This window comes from Stegodyphus dumicola, chromosome 9 (genome assembly GCF_044657685.1).
Source record: "Stegodyphus dumicola isolate Sdum_Otavi_A_Nest chromosome 9, ASM4465768v1".
Taxonomy (NCBI): domain Eukaryota; kingdom Metazoa; phylum Arthropoda; class Arachnida; order Araneae; family Eresidae; genus Stegodyphus; species Stegodyphus dumicola.
Window position 1 is genome coordinate 127,374,396 of NC_140776.1, and position 18,024 is coordinate 127,392,419.

An 18,024-nucleotide genomic window follows, 5' to 3' on the forward strand; every position below is an offset into this window, starting at 1 on the left:
AAGTGAATATTTTAATTCATAAACAATTATATGAAAAGAAAATCAGGATCTATAAACCATAGAACCCATATATGTTTATGAGGTTTTCAAGTTCTGTTTTCTATGGGAAAATTTAAGAAAGAAACATAAAAAATGCAGATAAATTTCAAGTTTATAAGATTGCAATGAGTAAAAATTATTCAGAACTCATTTTAAGCAAACTATAAAAACTTAAAAACAAATCTGCAATCACATAAATCATGTTCTGTAATTATATCCTGCAATTCAATGAAAAATTATACAATACAAAGTCCTAACATTAAATCTTGTTAAGTTACATTACAAACAAAATCCTCAGAAACAATAAATTGAATATTTTACTAAAAATTTAAAGATCTAATAAATACACTGCAATATGCTTATAAAAAGATCATACCTTTTCTAAGTTACTCACTTTAGACTGCCATACTAATCTGTATGCATGACTCCAATTCAATTTTTGCATTACTCCCAAAACAGTAGCAGCTACTTCACCAGGGTAGGTGTCTCCTCTATTCACAGCCTTATTCGGGGAGGGAAAAAAGCCAGTACTTAATTATTGATATTTAATATGAACAGGCTGCTATCAAATTTTGCCGCATATTAATAGAATAGTTCATTTTTAATTCCATAATCCTTTCAGCTATATACATTATATTTGACAATATTTTAAAGCAAATACTTGTACATGTATCTTAAAGGTGTGCCCAAATCATTACGTAATATATTAGAAGAAAATAAAATATATGTTTTACTCATGAGTTTTTTGGAAATTTTACAGTTCCAGGGCAAATTAAACCTGATTAGTAGATAAATTATATTATATATATATAGTAGATATATATTATAATTAAAGAAAAATATGCACTCCAATACATGTGACAGCAAAACGCTCTGCAATTTAAGCAAATTAAAAAGAGGGCTAAAAGAAAAGTTAATGAATACTTATCAAAAAGATACATAACCTAAAATATTGAGGAACCTAAATGAACATTTCTTTTGCAGTTTAAAGCAAATGAAACAAGATGTATCAATGATCAATAAATAACTGTTTTTATTATGAAATTAAAAAATAAATTCTGATCATTAATTTCTAAATATCAGAAAGAATACAAATATTCTTCTAAAACACCCTGGGGCTTGAGTGGGATACAAGCACCCTGGTGGTGGATAGCCAGATGTCCTGTATTATCTGACTGGAGAGCTTTGAATAATAAATAAGAAGCCATGGTGTTATGTGATCCATAACACCATGGCTTAACCCTGGTGTTATGTCCCCTCCCATAACCCTGGTGTTATGTGATCCATGCCTAGGGTTAATAACACTGTGGTTACAGTGGCTTAATGAAGCTTAAACGAAGCTTTATGCCAGGCGACTTCAACAGTATTTTGCCTTACCCAGCAACAGGCAATACTGGGTGGACATCCTCTGTACTTTCTTTTCCAGTTTATATATGGCTGAAAATGACAATATAATTCAAAATTCTGCTTTCGCAGGAAACACCTCTGAGGTAGACTTTTTTTCTCAAAACAAGGAAACCCACAGGAAATCAATTGAAAGAGCAGAAATGAATTCTTCATCGAGTGAGGTAGAAATGACCTCCTCTGAAGTTACTCAGTCAACATCTGGAAAAGGGCTATTAAAAGCATGACTGCCTCTCTAGATAAAATCAAAATGAGAATAACCAGAACACCAAAAAAGAAAAATGAAAAGAAATGTGCCTGAGAATTGAAAACTGTTCAAAGGAAAAGGTTAAAAAAAAGGCAATCTCAAAGGATGGAGAGGAATACAGCCCCAAAGACTGCCAAAAGAGACAAACATTAATGTTATACCTTTCAGGAAGGCTCTTACAGTGGTAAAGATGGCTGTAGTCATTGAGGGACATCCTGAAAAATGTTTATCAAAGAAACAGACTACTGACTTTGAACTTCTGATAACATTGACTACTTCAGGTATTCTCAATACTAAAAAAGAGTTACACCTGAGCTCTATTAAGGGGCTGTTAGACTTTATAGATGTTGAAATTTGCATTCCTTCTGTTCATGCCTGCACTGAGCAGGAAAGGTGAACTGCATAATTGCACAGTAGAATCCTCCCGACAGAGACGAAGGGTGTGTCTTCTCTCAGTTCTGATGTTGCTGAACACTGTGTTCTTCATGCTGTGAATATCTGACGTGTTTCTCGACTTGGCCAGTAGCTGTGATTCTCTCGAGCGTGGTGCAGCAATGTAATATGGAACAGTGCAATGGAAGACTACATTGTAATAGGAATCTAGCCAAGTATTCCAGATAACGTTTCTACATTGCCAAGTACCTGCCTGTCTGAATGAACTGTTAAGCAAGCTTAAATCATGTCGTACCAGTCGAGTACATTTGTAGGTTACCCATCGTATGATTTCACTAATGTGTCATAGTCTGACATGATATGTTCATCTATTTTGTTAAATGTTACATAAAGTCCCTGATTAAATCTTACGTTTTCAACTTTGTGCAGCTTGTACCTCTGCAGCCGTTTAACTTTCAAGGCCTTTTAAAGAACAAAAATTTTTAAAAAATAATAATAATAATAAATAAACAAAGTGGTTGACCTAAGCAAATGGAGCTAGGAAGCAATTGGGTTTGGTGCATTTGGCACAAAATGCTATTTAGCAGAGGTGCCTGATACCTGACAAACTCAGCCTGAAGAAGAAGAAGAATACAAGCAAAGTCTATGCAAATAGATTCAGTGATAAGACAAATTCAACAAAACAAAGCAGACAGACTCCAGAGCTCACTACCATGAATCGGCCTTAACAGCGCCTGTGGTGGCCAGTGGTCATGCAGCCAATACAAAAGTCCAACAGCCCAAGGAATCTTTTCTCACCAATAGGAGACTATTTGAAAACAGGGAAAGTTTACTGCTACACAGTGAAGTAACTACCAAAGTATTCGAGAGGGTTTATGTCTGAATGCCAATTTCTGGGAATTTTTAATGATATCCTAAACCCTGATTTCCATGATCATACTAATATTTTTTCAGTCATAAATAACACAGCACTGGTCATAAAGAGAAAATCAAGAAAAATACATTATAGTATAAAAATTAATTTTAAAAAATTCTGTTTTATTCAACTGTTTATTCCCTTCATTAAATTAATGCAAATCTTGAGCGGATCTCTATGAAGACTATACCAATGACAGCCGATCCACATTTTTAAAAACTTCAAGGGACCAAAAATTTGGTTTGCTATTTCTGGTCTCACGAGAAAAAGGAATCATCTTACAAAATAGTGTAAAAATTTATTAATGAATCATACAGAAAGTGTGACTAATATTGTCACATCTTCTAAAAGATGTTAATAGTAAATTTAATTAAATATACATATATATTAAACTTAATTACAATTATTCTTACCTATAATCACTTAATATTTTTTACTGCTTCTCAGTTACACCATACACTAAGAATTTTACATAGAAAATTAATTAACATAAATGTCATGGTTTAGACTTGTCCTACCAATTACACATTTCCATCTAAAATATACATTTACTATTGTGAATAAGCATCAGCCTTGAACAAAGTGCTGTCTGACAGCTCAACCAAAGAACCAAGTCTTAAAATCTTTGTCTTAAGGGGTGATTTAGTTCCAATGCGGTGACACTTTACGATCTCCTACACAGGCTCACATTAGTTTTCGGACACTTGTATTTTTTTTTAATTTACTTGCAAAGACCTTGTACAGTCAAAAGTCGTTAATCCGGACTCGTCGGGACTTCAGCGATTCCGGATTATCAATTTTTCCGGATTATAGATCATCAGTTTAAATCTGATCAGATGGCATGCAGAAATTATAAAATTAAAAATATGAAAACGTAATTTATGAAATAAAGAACAATTATGATCTAAATGGTATCAAAATTTACAAAAAAAAAAAAAAAAAAAGCTTAATATTTATTTCTTTACTTTATTAAACATTTCTTTCAATGTAAGTTGTTTAAGTTGCTTCGTTTTTTATGTGATAATACATTCTCTTTAATTTTATAAACAGACATAATTTCTTGTTCAGTTACAAAGTTCAAGTCCTATAATTGCTGTGTTGAGAATACCGACTAATTTGTCAATCGAAATTTTTTTCATTTTCAATAACCTCTGTCACTTTCTTCGCTATCGGAAGCGAATTTTAATGACGAGGCATTTGATTTAAATCATATCAAAGACGGAGTACATCGAGATGAAATACTACATTTAGTAAGGAATTATAAGCCAAATAAAATAAAAACACCTGCCCCGAAGATAAGGATAGTACTGACAGATCAACTTCCAATTCATTGCGCGCGCGGCATTAACGATAAACAAAGTTTAGATAAACAAACGTTACGGTTTAGATAAACAAAGGATATGCCTTTATCCATTTTTTGCAGCAATTCCACTTTTTGTTTAATGGACTTTGAAACATACTTTCGCTTTGTATATCCTTTACATATTAGTAAATATATATCAGAAATTCTATTTGACATAATCGAAAGTTCAAGCTTACTTTTATAAAATTGCTCTAACAGTCTGCAAAAAATAATAAGCCAAATCCAATCCGAAGATTAAGGAACAACGCAATCTGCAACATTAACTGAATTAGATAATTTTAGCTTAGCTTATACCGTCCGTTATACATTAAACGCGCATTCGTAAACATATTTTGTGCACACATATTCGCAGCCGTAAAGGTCTTACGCGCATACGCATGCACAGAAATTTTGCAGCTTTGAGGTCTGAATAATGGGTGTCCGAATTAACGACTTTTGACTGTACTAAATATTGAAATAGAGACTTTTTCTAATATAGTGGAGCGCTGTTTATATGCATTTCAAGGGACTACTCATAAACAATGAATAAATGAGAAAGATATAAATGAAATTTTAATTTACGATATAAAACATATATATACAGTCAAAAGTCGTTAATCCGGACTCCTCGGGACTTCGGCGATTCCGGATTATCGATTTTTCCGGATTATAGATCATCAGTTTAAATCGGGTTAGATGGCATGCAGAAATTACAAAATTAAAAATATGAAACCGTAATTTATGAAATAAAGAACAATTATGATCTAAAGGGTATCAAAATTTACAAAAAGAAAAAGCTTAATATTTATTTGTTTACTTTATTAAACATTTCCTTCAATGTAAGTTGCTTCGTTTCATGTGATAATACTTTCTCTTTAATTCTATTAAACAGACATAATTTCTTGTTTAGTTACAAAGTTCCGCTGTTCCAGTCCTATAATTGCTGTGTTGAGAATACCGACTAATTTGTCAATCGAAATGTTTTCGTTTTCAATAACCTCTGGGTCACTTTCTTCACTATCGGAAGCGAATTATAATGACGAGGAACTTGATTTAAATCATATCAAAGACGGACTACATCGAAATGAAATACTACACTTAGTACAGAATTATAAACTAAATAAAATAAAAACATCTGCCCTGAAGATAAGGATAGTGCTGACAGATTAACTTCCAAACCGCCGCGTGAAATTGATAAACAGATTTCGGATTTCAAAACATACTTTCGCTTTGTAGATACAAATTACATATTATTAAATATATATCGAAAATTCTATTTGACATAATCTTTCTAATCTATCATAATCTAATAATGACGTTTCTGCCCTCCCTCTGCCGCAGAGCAGCGTGAAATTGATAAACAGATTTCGGATTTCAAACATACTTTCGCTTTGTAGTAAATATATATCGGAAATTCTATTTGACATAATCGAAAGTTCAAGCTTACTTTTATAAAATTGCTCTAACAGTCTGCAAAAAATAATAAGCCGGATCCAATTCGAAGATTAAGGAACAACGCAATCTGAAACATTAACTGAATTAGATAACTTTAGCTTAGCGTATAACTCCGTTACACATTAAACACGCATGCGCACAAACATATTCGCAGCCGTAAGGGTCTTACGCGCTCTCGTAAACGCCTGTGCGCATGCGTGAACGCGACGCATGCGCAAAAAGTTTGTAGCTTTGAGGTCCGGATTACGGGTGTCCGAATTAACGACTTTTGACTGTATATATATATATATATATTAACTGCACAGTTTTGATACTAGTAACCTATTATTGATATTACACAATTTTCTTATTCTACTCTCAATTAGTTACAAATATTAACTATATTAAAATTAATATTTAAAGAAATACTATTAATATTTTAAACATTAAACAGTCTGCTTGAATAACATTTTTTTTAATTAAAAGATCTTTTATTGTTGCCCGATGTTTCTCTTGATTCTGAACCTTAAGCAAACTGCTATGAATCAAGTTCACTTCTTGAAATATTTTCTCACTTGTATTGTTACATACAGAGAAATTTCTGAGGGTGTAAATGTATTAGATAACAGTTTCAAAAGAAGGTGGTATTATTTCTTCATTTTCTTCTTCACCCCCACTACTTAAGTGTTCATCTGCTAAAATGTTTTCAATCCATACTTCAACTGTGCATAAGTCTGATGTCATTACATTGGCATCCCAATTTACATATTGTGAGTTCATTTTCAGAACTTCATGTTTTCTTGTTTTTTTATATATACAAAAAGAATTCTCAATGACTTTTTTTAAAATAAGCAAGTTTTAAACAAGACAATAAATAGTACATGTGAAAGAAAAATAAAATCATTTCCTTAATGCTTAATAACTGATATTCGCAAGCAAATCAGGAAAAAAAAAGTGTCCGAAAACAAATGTGAGCTGTTGTAAGGTATGTTTATTGCATGCCCTAGTTTTTCAACAATTAAATAGTATACCTGCCTCACACAGCCTTTTGTTCAGAACACAGAGAAAGATGGGGGGGGGGGGGAAAAGGTGAGAGGATTAAAAACACATAAATCTGAAGTTGTTTTATATTAGTCTAATACACTAAGCAGGATAAATTTAAGGATTAGTAATTTTGCAGTTGAAAGCAGCAGAAAGTTTGGGAAAAGATTTGAAAAATACAAAACATTTTATCCCCTAAATTATAATTATATATTATATGGACATCAATCCATATGGTTCATTATACTGGATTTTTGTACATTTTGAAGTTTACTATAGCCATATAAAATAACATTAAGTGTATAGGAAAATACGTGGGATCAAAAAGTTCATTTGCAACATTCAGTTAGTTAATTAGTTCTGTAATGGTTTTCTTTTTTTCTTTTTTAATGTATTTTCCCCAATTGGCAACAACAGTTGTTTTTAAAACAGTAATGTTTGACAGCAATGTTTTTAATATAGCAAGTATCTAGCAATTAATCATTAATTGTTAGATACTTGCAGAACAGTAATGTGAACAGTAATGTTTGACGGAAATGACGGAAGTAATTACTAACATTTCAGAAGTGGGATTAACTAGAATTATTACCTAGGATTTAACAATGTATAGCCTCAATGTACGTTAAGCCTAAACTGAATGCAAAAGCTCGCCAAAACTGAAGATAGAAAGAAAGGTATGTACATTTATAAACTGTTTATGTTATGTTCAAGTATTAAACGGAAAGAACTCGAGTATAATTTTTGTATTATTTGAAAATTGAAGTCTAAGATGACTTATTTGGCAAGGGGCAAGAAATGTGACTTAAAAGAATTTGCCTTGGAACTTGATGTTGATGTCCCTTCTTATATTAAAATTGTAGGCTTAAGGGATATGATTTTGAATAGTAAGAACTATAACAAAGACTTCACTAAACAAATTCTAAATAGAATTATAAATGATTGTTTAGACAGGGAAAAGTTAGAAATTTTAGAAAGAGATAAGCAAAGAACATTTGAACTCGAAAAGGAAAAGATGTAACACTTTTAAAAAGATAAGCAAAGAACATTTAAACTTGAAAAATTGAAAATAGAAGCGGAAATCAGAAATAGTAATGTAAATGATTCTGTTCCTTCTAATGTTGGTAGAAGTAATATTTGTGATATGAGTAAATTAATGCATAAGTATGATTTGAATGAAGGTGATAGAATACAAAGTCTGAAATCCAGACTCGTCGGGACTTCGGCAATTCCAGATTTGGGATTTTTCTTGATAATAGATCATCAATTTAAATCTAGTAAGATAGCATGTAGAAATTATAAAATTAAAAATATGAAATCATGATTTATGAAATAATGAATTATTTATGATCTAAAGGGTATCAAACTTTACAAAAAAAAAAAAAAAAGCTTAATATTTATTTGCTTACCTTATTAAACATTTCTTTCAATGTAAGTTGTTTTAAGTTTGTTTTTTGCACTAATACTTTCTCTTTAATTCTGTAGAAAGAGATCATATCTTGTCGAGTTACATTGTTGAAGTCCTGTAACTGCTGTTTTGAGAATTCTGACTAACTTGTCAATCAAAATTTTCTCGTTTTCAGTAACTTCTCTGTCACTTTCTCCACTATCGGTAGCGGTATTTTCTGGATCTAAAACCATACTACAGATTTCTCCAGTCATTAATTGATTGATGATTGAGAAGCAGTGTCATCACAATGGAAAACTTCTTTTATATCATCTTCATTTATTACAGCTTCTCCACATTTCTTTACAAAATCTGTTAACTGGAAAATTTCACCTTTGTTTTGCGATATCCAAAAACCTTTAAAATTAGCGGCTGTCATCATCAAATTTAGCTATCCTTGCATCATGAGTTTGGCAACTAATGACAAGATGTTCCGTTAAATTTTCTTTTGCTTCTATCGCACACTGAGACAATTAAGCCTGAATTGTAGTAGTTTAGTTACTTGTTATACTTACGTCTATTTCTTGCACATGCTTAAGGCTTATCAGATAAATAAATTCCCACATATACTTAAGCCTTATTGCGGGCCGGCACTATATATCTTACTGCCTGATGCAGTCTCTGTGGGTCCTAAATTCTGCGACTCAACGCGGCCATACGAGTCAAACATGGAACATGGCAACTTGTTGAGCCACCTAACGGACATAAAATCCTTAACAATCGCTGGGTTTACAGAGTGAAAACAAATCCCGATGGCTTGATCAAGCGATTCAAGGCCCGTTTCGAGTCTCAAGCTCGCCTATGGTCAACCAAATGATGACAGCATGATCAAGATCAAGGAGGCCAAGCCTCTCAGAAGTAAAATTCCATACCGATCAGTAGTTGGCAGTTTGCTGTACTTGGCAATGAGGACTCGACCAGATTTTGCTTACGCAGCGAGTTTGATGTCTCGAAAACTGAACAATCCTACAGAAAGTCATTGGGAAATCATACATACAACATTAACGTACCTTCGCAATACCACTGGACATGGCATTGTGTACAATAATGAAGATGAGAGAAGTTTGATGTTGTCTAGTGATGCAGATAACAACAGCTGAGCAGAAACACACAGGTCTCGAACAGGTGTTATTTCTTTCTATGGTGGAGGTGCAATTACGTGGCAAAGCAAGCTACAGGAGACCATATCCAATTCGACGACAGAGGCAGAGTTCATGGCATCAGCTGATGCCACAAAAGACCTGACATGATTGAAAGGCTTGTCAATGAGACAGCTAATAATGTCTCATTGCCTATCCTACAAATTGATAATCAGAGTACTAGCATGCACATAAAAAATTCAATGTTCAATGCATGCTCAAAGCACATTGACCAAAGGTACAAGTTAGTGCAAGATGAGTTCTCGGAGAGACATTTTCAATTAGGCTATGTCAGAAATGATGAACAACGAGCAGACATTCTGATGAAGGCACTTCCAGCACTTAAGTTTCATTTTCAGAAAAAGTTGATTGATGTAAAAACAGTCAAAAAGTAAAGGTTAATCTATACGAACAATGACTATTTTCATGCTCGAAGGAGGCTGCTGTGAATTGAGCATTTAATTGATATTATGTGTAATTTTAGAGGAACCACTGTTTTGTTGTATTCTTATGTTTTATGCATCTGGCATCACTGTTATTTCTGTCAATCTAAAGTTTTTATGTAAACAATAAGATGTACGTAAAGTTTCTTTACCTTTTTGTTTATTAAACTCTGAAATTCATTTGATCATCACACTGTTTCATTAATTTCATAACAGGTAACACCCAAAACGTTAAAAAAAAAGGCTTTTAATTTCAAAATTCAGATTTTTTTTTAAATTTTGAAAATTTTGACCAATTAAAAGTTATTTCACAATCAGATATCAATCCCAATCTGCATGATAGAAAATGCCATAGCTCCTATCCTTCTGGTACTGAAAGTCATACTTTCAATACCAGAAGCTTAAGCCACACTTTCTTTACTACTGCATACTGACTGACAACCTACCAATGGGCTTTCCTTTTTCTAGCGGAAGACTATTAATAAGCTTTATCCTTAGAGTGACATAATTAGGTGGTAACAATAAATACTTATAACTTGGTATTATTTTGTTAGTAGATATTGATTACTTTTCAGCTAGACACTTTTGAACCTACAATATAAAATTTAATACTTCAAAAAATTGTGACCTCAAGGTCAAAAACATTTCAAGCTTAAATATCATAAGTTATATCAAAATAACAAGGTAGTCTGAAATCCGGACTTGTCGGGACTTCGGCGATTCCGGATTTTTCTGGATATTAGATCATCAGTTTAAATCAAGTAAGATAGCATGTAGAAATTATAAAATTAAAAATATGAAATCGTGATTTATGAAATAATGAAGTATTTATGATCTAAAGGGTATCAAAATTTACGAAAAAAAAGAAAAAAGGCTTAATATTTATTTATTTATCTTATTAAACATTTCTTTTAATGTAAGTTAAGTTGCTTCGTTTTTTGTGCTAATACTTTCTCTTTAATTCTGCAGACAGACATAATCACTTGCTCAGTCACATTGTTGAAGTCATGTAACTGCTGTTTCAAGAATTCCAACTAATTATTCAATCGAAATTTTCTCGTTTTCAGTAACTTCTCTGTCACTTTCTCCCATCGGTAGCAGTATTTTCTGGATCTAGAATCATACTACAGATTTCTTCATTCATTAATTGATAGATGTTTGAGAAGCACTGTCATCACAATGGAAAACTTCTTTTATATCATCTTCATGTATTACCGCTTCTCCACATTTCTTTACAAAATCCATTAATTGGAAAATTTCACCTTTAATTTGCGATATCCGAAAACCTTTAAATTAGCGGCTGTAATCATCAAATTTAGCTATCCTTGTATCATGAGCTTGGTGACTAACCACGAGATGTTCTGTTAAATTTTATCTTGCTTCTATCATGCACTGAGACTATTATGCTGGAAAATATGACCTATTGTAACCCTTTTTCTGCATCATCTCTCCTCCTTGAAATGATTCTAACTTTTACATAAGGTTTAGTTCTTATTTTAAAGGGATATAGTAGTTACTTCTACTTCGTTTTTCACTGCCACTGTTTATATTAAGAACGGACTGTTACAGCCTAATTAAGATGGAAAAACGAAACTTTGATGTTACGTCATCTGGAAAGCTGCATCGTGCCGATAGCTGATTGGTTGCCGTGAGATGACGTCATGTCTACTTCAGTTATAAGTATCTCGCGTCACTCTGGCTTATTCCTTCTGGTTCCTGTTTCTTTGCTCCTTGGTGCCATTCCAGCCCCCATTGGAAGACGATGTTGCGATGCGTGCCAGCCAGCGACTAGTGCCATGGTTCCAGTCTACAAGATGACTTTTCCTGGATTCTCAAAAGAGGCTACGACGTGAGCGACTGCCGCGGCCGGCATCCTGATTTCATGAAGGTGGCATTTAACACAAGTTAGCGGCGATGTTTTTCTAAGCTGTGATTTCTCGTGTGTAACTACAGTGAGCGGCGTTTTGCCGGTTAAGTACTCTCAAGGATTTAATTTTAATTTTCCAGGTACCTTCTTGACCACGAAGCATGGACTTATTGATAGAGTAGCGATTTTCATTAAAACCGGGTAATTCCTGTTTAGTGATATGTTTTTCGCGTATTAAATGCCAGTATTTGGAGATTAGGTAAAATATTCTTTAATAATGTAACATTCTTTAAAGGAAAACCCTTGGGGTTAACGGATGATCAATTAAGTGTAATTTTTTTATAATGATTATGTTATACTCTTTAAGTTTCTGATATTGCTTAAATTTATTCATTGTGTTTTTATTTTTATATATTGTTAATAAATTGGTTAAGTTTAAAATTTTTGTCTTCAATGTCTGCACAGTACATAACCTTAGGGAGCTTCTATTGCTACTTTTGTTAAAAGTTTTACAACTTTAAACTTTGCTTTTGCATCATTTTGGTTATGGGCCCAGCCCCTGAGTTATCTTTAGTGCAGACTTTTGAAGTTTAAAATTAATTTAGGACATAAGAGACTGGGGGCGGTTTTTGTTGAAATTCAAATATGGCTACTGTTAATGTTATGCATAGTATTGCTAAACTTGAAGCATGTAATTATTTTACATGGTCTAAAGACATGAAGTTTGTTTTAAATGAGAAAAATACATGGCTTTTAGTTAAAGGTATTGAAAAATGTCCTGATTTGAATGATGTTAAGGGTATTACAAAAGAAATTGTTGCCGACTATCAAAATAGAAGTCGTTTGGCATTATCTTTGATTTATATGTATGGAAGCCCTGAATATAGAAATTTAATATGTGAAATTGATGATCCGGTAGTTGCATGGAGTATACTTGCCAAATATTTTCAGCCAGATTATCGATCTAGACATATGTCCTTGTTTTCAGAGTTCTTAAATTGTAAAATTAAACCAAATGAAAGTATTAGTTTCTTTTCTTCTAGATTAAAACGGATAACTGAACAATTGGCTGATATTAATCAGGCTGTAATATGTATGAGATGTATATATATGTTTTCAGTTTCTTAGGTTTCTTCCAGAAAAATATGATCAGGTAGTTCAGAACGTTTTGAGGTGGCCAGATGAAAAGTTCATATTTAAAAATGTTGAACTCGAAATACTAGCAGAGGAAACATGTCTTAATTTAAGGGAGATAGATATGGAAAATTACTATAAGACTATAGAAGTTCAAAGTACTCACTTTGAACCCAAATTTAAACAAATTAAAGGCTTCAAGTGTTATAAATGTGGCCGTCCAGGTCATATTCAAAAATACTGTAGAACAAGGATGTCAAACTCGCAGCCCACAACAAATATTTTTGCGGCCCGGCCAATATATCGGCAAATAATAATATATAATAATAAAATAACATATCGACGAAGAAAAAAATGAAATGTTTACTGCTAAGTAATTAACAATAATTTATTCAGTGTTGTTAGATTACTCACAGCGAGCTGACACACACACTACTTAAATTACAAATGCGTGTGAGTAGCTTGCGTTCAGCTACCTTCGGCTTTTGGGGGACACGTGCACTCAGAATTTGTATGCATCCCCCGAGAGCCGAATGTGGCCAAACACATGGTCTCAGTTTTCCAATCATAGTTTGTACGATATATTGGTGCATGCATGTGCACGCACTTTGCTTTATTATTAATTATTACTTAATTCATATTGTTACGGATTTCATAGTTATTTATTTAGTTAGTTTTTTTTATTTAAATTTGTAATTAGATTTGCTTCATATTGCCTTAGCAACGCAGACGATTTTTGAAAAGACAGCTGCGTTGGAAGGTTAAAAATAGAACAGCGCGTGCATTTAATACCTAATAAATAAATATCTCGTAATTGCTGTTGCCATCCACAAAAATCCAGATATTTATAGATGTTTCCAGTATATTCGAGAAATTAATTACAAAGCTTATAAAAGCCAAGAACAAACAACTCATCTCAGTAGTAGCTGTAGTTCTAGCGAACTGTTTGTTTACTTAATGCTGTGATTGATTTGTAGCGATTTCGCTGCGAGATAGAATTAGTTTCTCTGTTTTGAATTGATTTTTGCTAAACGTTTGACATTTTGTGATATTGTTAGAAAATTTTTGAAGAAATATTTCAGCATTTTGATTTATCTCTTGTGGAAAGAATAAATTTTTGTTAACTTTTTAACGTTAACCGTGTTTATTCCGGCTCTTTGTATTCAGTATGTCTATATCAAAACCAAGTGGTAGTAAAATTAAACGAAAAATCGTTGACGAACGTAGAATATTCCAAGTAAAATGGGAATTAGAATATTTTTGCTGTGAAATAAAAGATAAAATAATCTGCTTGATATGTAATAATACTATTAGTGTACCAAAGTTATATAATATTAAACGTCATTACGAACAACACAAATCGAAATATAACAATTAGAAAGGATTAATGAGAGAAGAAAAAGTGAAAGAGCTCAAGTTAGGAGTGAAAAAGCAACAGTCCATGTTTAGTAAAGTATTGCAAGAAAGTGAAGTGGCGGTACATGCAAGCTAAGTCTTGTCCGAGTTGATAAACATTCGAAGCCTTTTACTGACGGTGATTTCATCAAGGAATGCCTAATGAAAGCTGGAGAAATTGTTTGTCCTGGAAATGTGAAGGCTTTTCAATCAATTTCATTGTCTCAAAATACAGTTGCAGAAAGAGTTACTGATTTAGCCGCGATTTTAAGTGATCAGATCAAAGCAAAATCATCTAGTTTCGAAAGTTTCTCCATTGCCTGTGACGAGAGCACGGACATTAGTGGCAAAGCTCAATTAGCAGTGTTTCTTCGTTCTTGTGACAAGAATTTTAACATTTTTGAGGAATTACTGGAACTAATACCGATGCCTGGTACTACCACAGGAGAAATATACATACTTGTGTTTTTGGACTTCTGCAGAAATACAATCTACATTTGGCAAAATTAAATTCTGTAGCTACAGATGGCGCTCCATCAATGACCGGGAAAAACAAGGGCTTCGTAGCATTACTAAGGAAAAAACTTAGTGAAATTCACGGTTCAAACATTCATCATATGCATTGTATTATACATCAAGAAGTTCTATGCACGAAAGTAATAAATATGGAGAATGTTTTGTCATATATAAAAGTTATAAATTTTATAAGATCTCAATAATAAATCAGCGTCAATTCACTGCTTTCTTAAGTGAGTTAGATAGTGAATATTCGGGTTTGTCCTACTATACCGAGGTACGTTGGTTATCTTGCTCCAAGATTCTCAAACAATTCTGGGATTTGAAAGAATAAATATGTCAGTTTTTAAAAATGAAAAATCAAGACGTAAGTTTGTTTTATGATCCAATATAGATACAAGATTTATCTTTCTTGGTTGATATAACCAAACACTTAACCGATTTAAATTTATCGTTACAAGGAAAAGATCATATCATTACGAACATGTTTGACATAATTGAAGCATTCAAATGTCAACTAGTTCTTTGGGAAAAACAACTTAAAAATGAAGATTTGACGCACTTCCCGACGTGCAGCATGAACAAATCAAGTTTAGATGATACTTGTTCATATCAAAAATATGCAGAAAAAATTGCAAATTTAACAACTGAATTTGAAATGAGGTTTAATGATTTTAGTTCCCTCGAAGACAATTTTTTTTTTTTTTTTTTTTTTTTTTTTTTTGTTTGTTTGTTTTCTTTGATTTTCTCAATAAGCATTGACTCAGTACCCAGCCATATGCAAATGGAGGTGATCGAGATTCAATGCAACTCAAATTTGAAAGCAAAATTCATTGAAGTGGGAGTGCCTGAATTTTACAAATATTTACCAGCCAGGTTTGAAAATACTCGAAAATTCGCATATGAAATTATTTCCATGTTTGGTAGCACTTATCGGTGCGAGCAGTTATTTTCAGTCATGAAAGGTAATAAGTCTCCTATTAGAAACCATATTAATGATGCTCACCTTAAGTCAGCTTTGAAAGTTATCACTGCAAACAAAATTTCCCCCGAAATAGGAAAGATAATAGCAGAGAAGAGATGTCATGTATCAGGATGTAAATATTAAATTTTTCTTGTTCTTTTCTATATAAATATATATATGTTTATTATTGTATTATTGGAAATAAATCTACGTTTCTATGAATATCATTTTTTTTTTTTTTTTTTTTTGCGGCCCGCCTAAAGTTAAACCTTGTTTGTTTGGCCCAAGTGTACCTATGAGTTTGACATCCCTGCTGTAGAATGAAAGGTAATTTTTCCAGATCACCCTCGCCTGCTTCTTCTATTTCCTCAGCTGTATCTAGTAGTAATAAAACATCCCCTAATTGTAAGAATAAACCCAAGTTGTGTAAAGGTAAAAATAATTCCCATGCCCAGTCCCTTTTTATAGCTCAAGCTAATGTTAACAACTTGGAGGAAAATGATGATAGTTGGACTTTTGATACTGCTGCATCTCATCATTTTTGTAAAAATCGTGAATTGTACGATACTTTTTCTCCTGTGAAGAATGAAAATATGCTAGTAGCTGTTTATGGGGCAACTTTTCCGATTCATGGGAAAGGTACTGTTAAAATGAAATTTGGGGATAGAATTATTTTGTTTAAAGATGTTTTATACTCACCTGAACTGAGACAAAATTTAATATCTGGACCTAAGGTGGATATCAATGGAGTGAGATTTTACGGTAAAAATGAGCAAATTAAAATTACTAATGATGAAAATGAAACTATTACTAATGATGAAAATGAAACTATGTTCAAGGCTAAGTTGATAGGAAGTAACTATCATGTATTCCTGAAAATAGTGAAAAAGGGCGGCAAATCTGTGAAATTTGAGGCATCCATAGTTCAGCATAACAATAGTGAATTATGGCATGGTCGGTTTGGTCATATAAATTATGGTGCTATTGTCAGGACTAGTAAGAGACATTCAGTTTGAGGACTTCCTGTGTTAAAGAACTCACCTAACTTGTTTTGTGAACATTGCCAAATCAATAAGCAAAGATGAATCTCCTATAGACCTTTAGAAGGTATTCAAGTGAAGAGACCGCTTGAAAGGGTTTTTCTTTTTTTTCCAGGTAGGAATAGCGAACGTTATTTCGTTTCCTTTACTGACGAATATTCTCGTTATGTGGTAGTGTACCCCATTGTAGAGAAAAGTCAGGTGTTTGAAATATTTGAAAGGCAAATAGCACGTGCTGAAAGATCTCTGAACCTTAAGTTAAAATATTTTAGAACTGACAATGGATGAGAATATGACAATGAACAATTCAGGTCGTATTGTAATAAAAATGGTTGTAAAGCACGAATTTACAGATATATATACTCCGGAACAGAATGGAGTTTGTGAGAGATTCAATCAGACACCTCTCAACAATGTACATGCAATTTTACATGATAGTGGAATGAGTCCTGAATTTTGGTCAGATGCAGTGATGTATTTTGCATATTCATTTAATAGAATTTGTCATAAAGGCCAAGATAGAACCCCATTCGAATTGCATACTAAACGGAAACCATCAGTGTGTCACCTTAAGGCATTTGGAACGATTGCCTACGTGGGAATTCCAAAGGCTAAAAGAAATTCTAAGCTTGATCCAAAGGCAACAAAGGGCCGATTGATTGCATACAGTGTACGAACAAAAGGGTACAAGATTTGGTTGGAAAATGAACAAAAGGTATTAAAAACCCTAAATGCTAATTTTAAATAGTCAATTGGAATGCAGAGAAATGGCAGTGGAGCTGCACTGGGCACCCTTCCTGATTTGGAATCTGAAGAGAGGGTTGAGTTCCAATCTACTGATACTCCAGTTGGCTATTTTCCTTAAACAGAGAAAAGAATTGATACCAGTGTACCCTCTTCTATACCTAGCACTGACACTCAATCTAAATTGAGACAGGTAACTTGGCTTCGTAAACCTGTTCCAAGGCCAGATGGCACTCATACGGATGTTTACTATTTTGAGAAGGGGTCTAATCAAAGATTACGATCACCAAATGATGTAGAAAAGTATTGCACTGAGCATAATATTCAGTATGATCCTACCTTGTTTGATTTCAAGGAAAGCAATACTTATAGTGGTGAAATCGACCCAACTGGCACTCCTTCATCGTCATATACCCAAAACAGCTGACTAGAGGTTCCAGTTCCAAACACTTATAACCAGGCAATAAAATCCACAGAAAAGCATAAATGGATAGAGGCGATGGAAGAGAAAATGGCCAACAT

The 18,024-nt window shown here is 33.0% G+C and overlaps 1 protein-coding gene across 5 annotated transcripts in view; it reads right to left on the reverse strand.

Moving 5' to 3' along the window:
* Positions 1-18,024, reverse strand: part of FeCH (ferrochelatase, mitochondrial) — an 89,675-nt gene that overhangs the window by 22,376 nt on the left and 49,275 nt on the right. For 4 of the 5 annotated variants that reach the window (XR_015043081.1, XM_085824078.1, XM_085824081.1 and 1 more), the window contains one exon: positions 416-541. Coding sequence is in view for 4 of the 5 variants with exons in the window: in XM_085824078.1 (XP_085680204.1) it covers positions 416-541 (126 nt within the window). In the remaining variant the exon portion in view is untranslated. The remainder of the gene's footprint in view (positions 1-415; positions 542-18,024) is intronic. The other variant, XM_085824079.1, reaches the window with a different exon arrangement.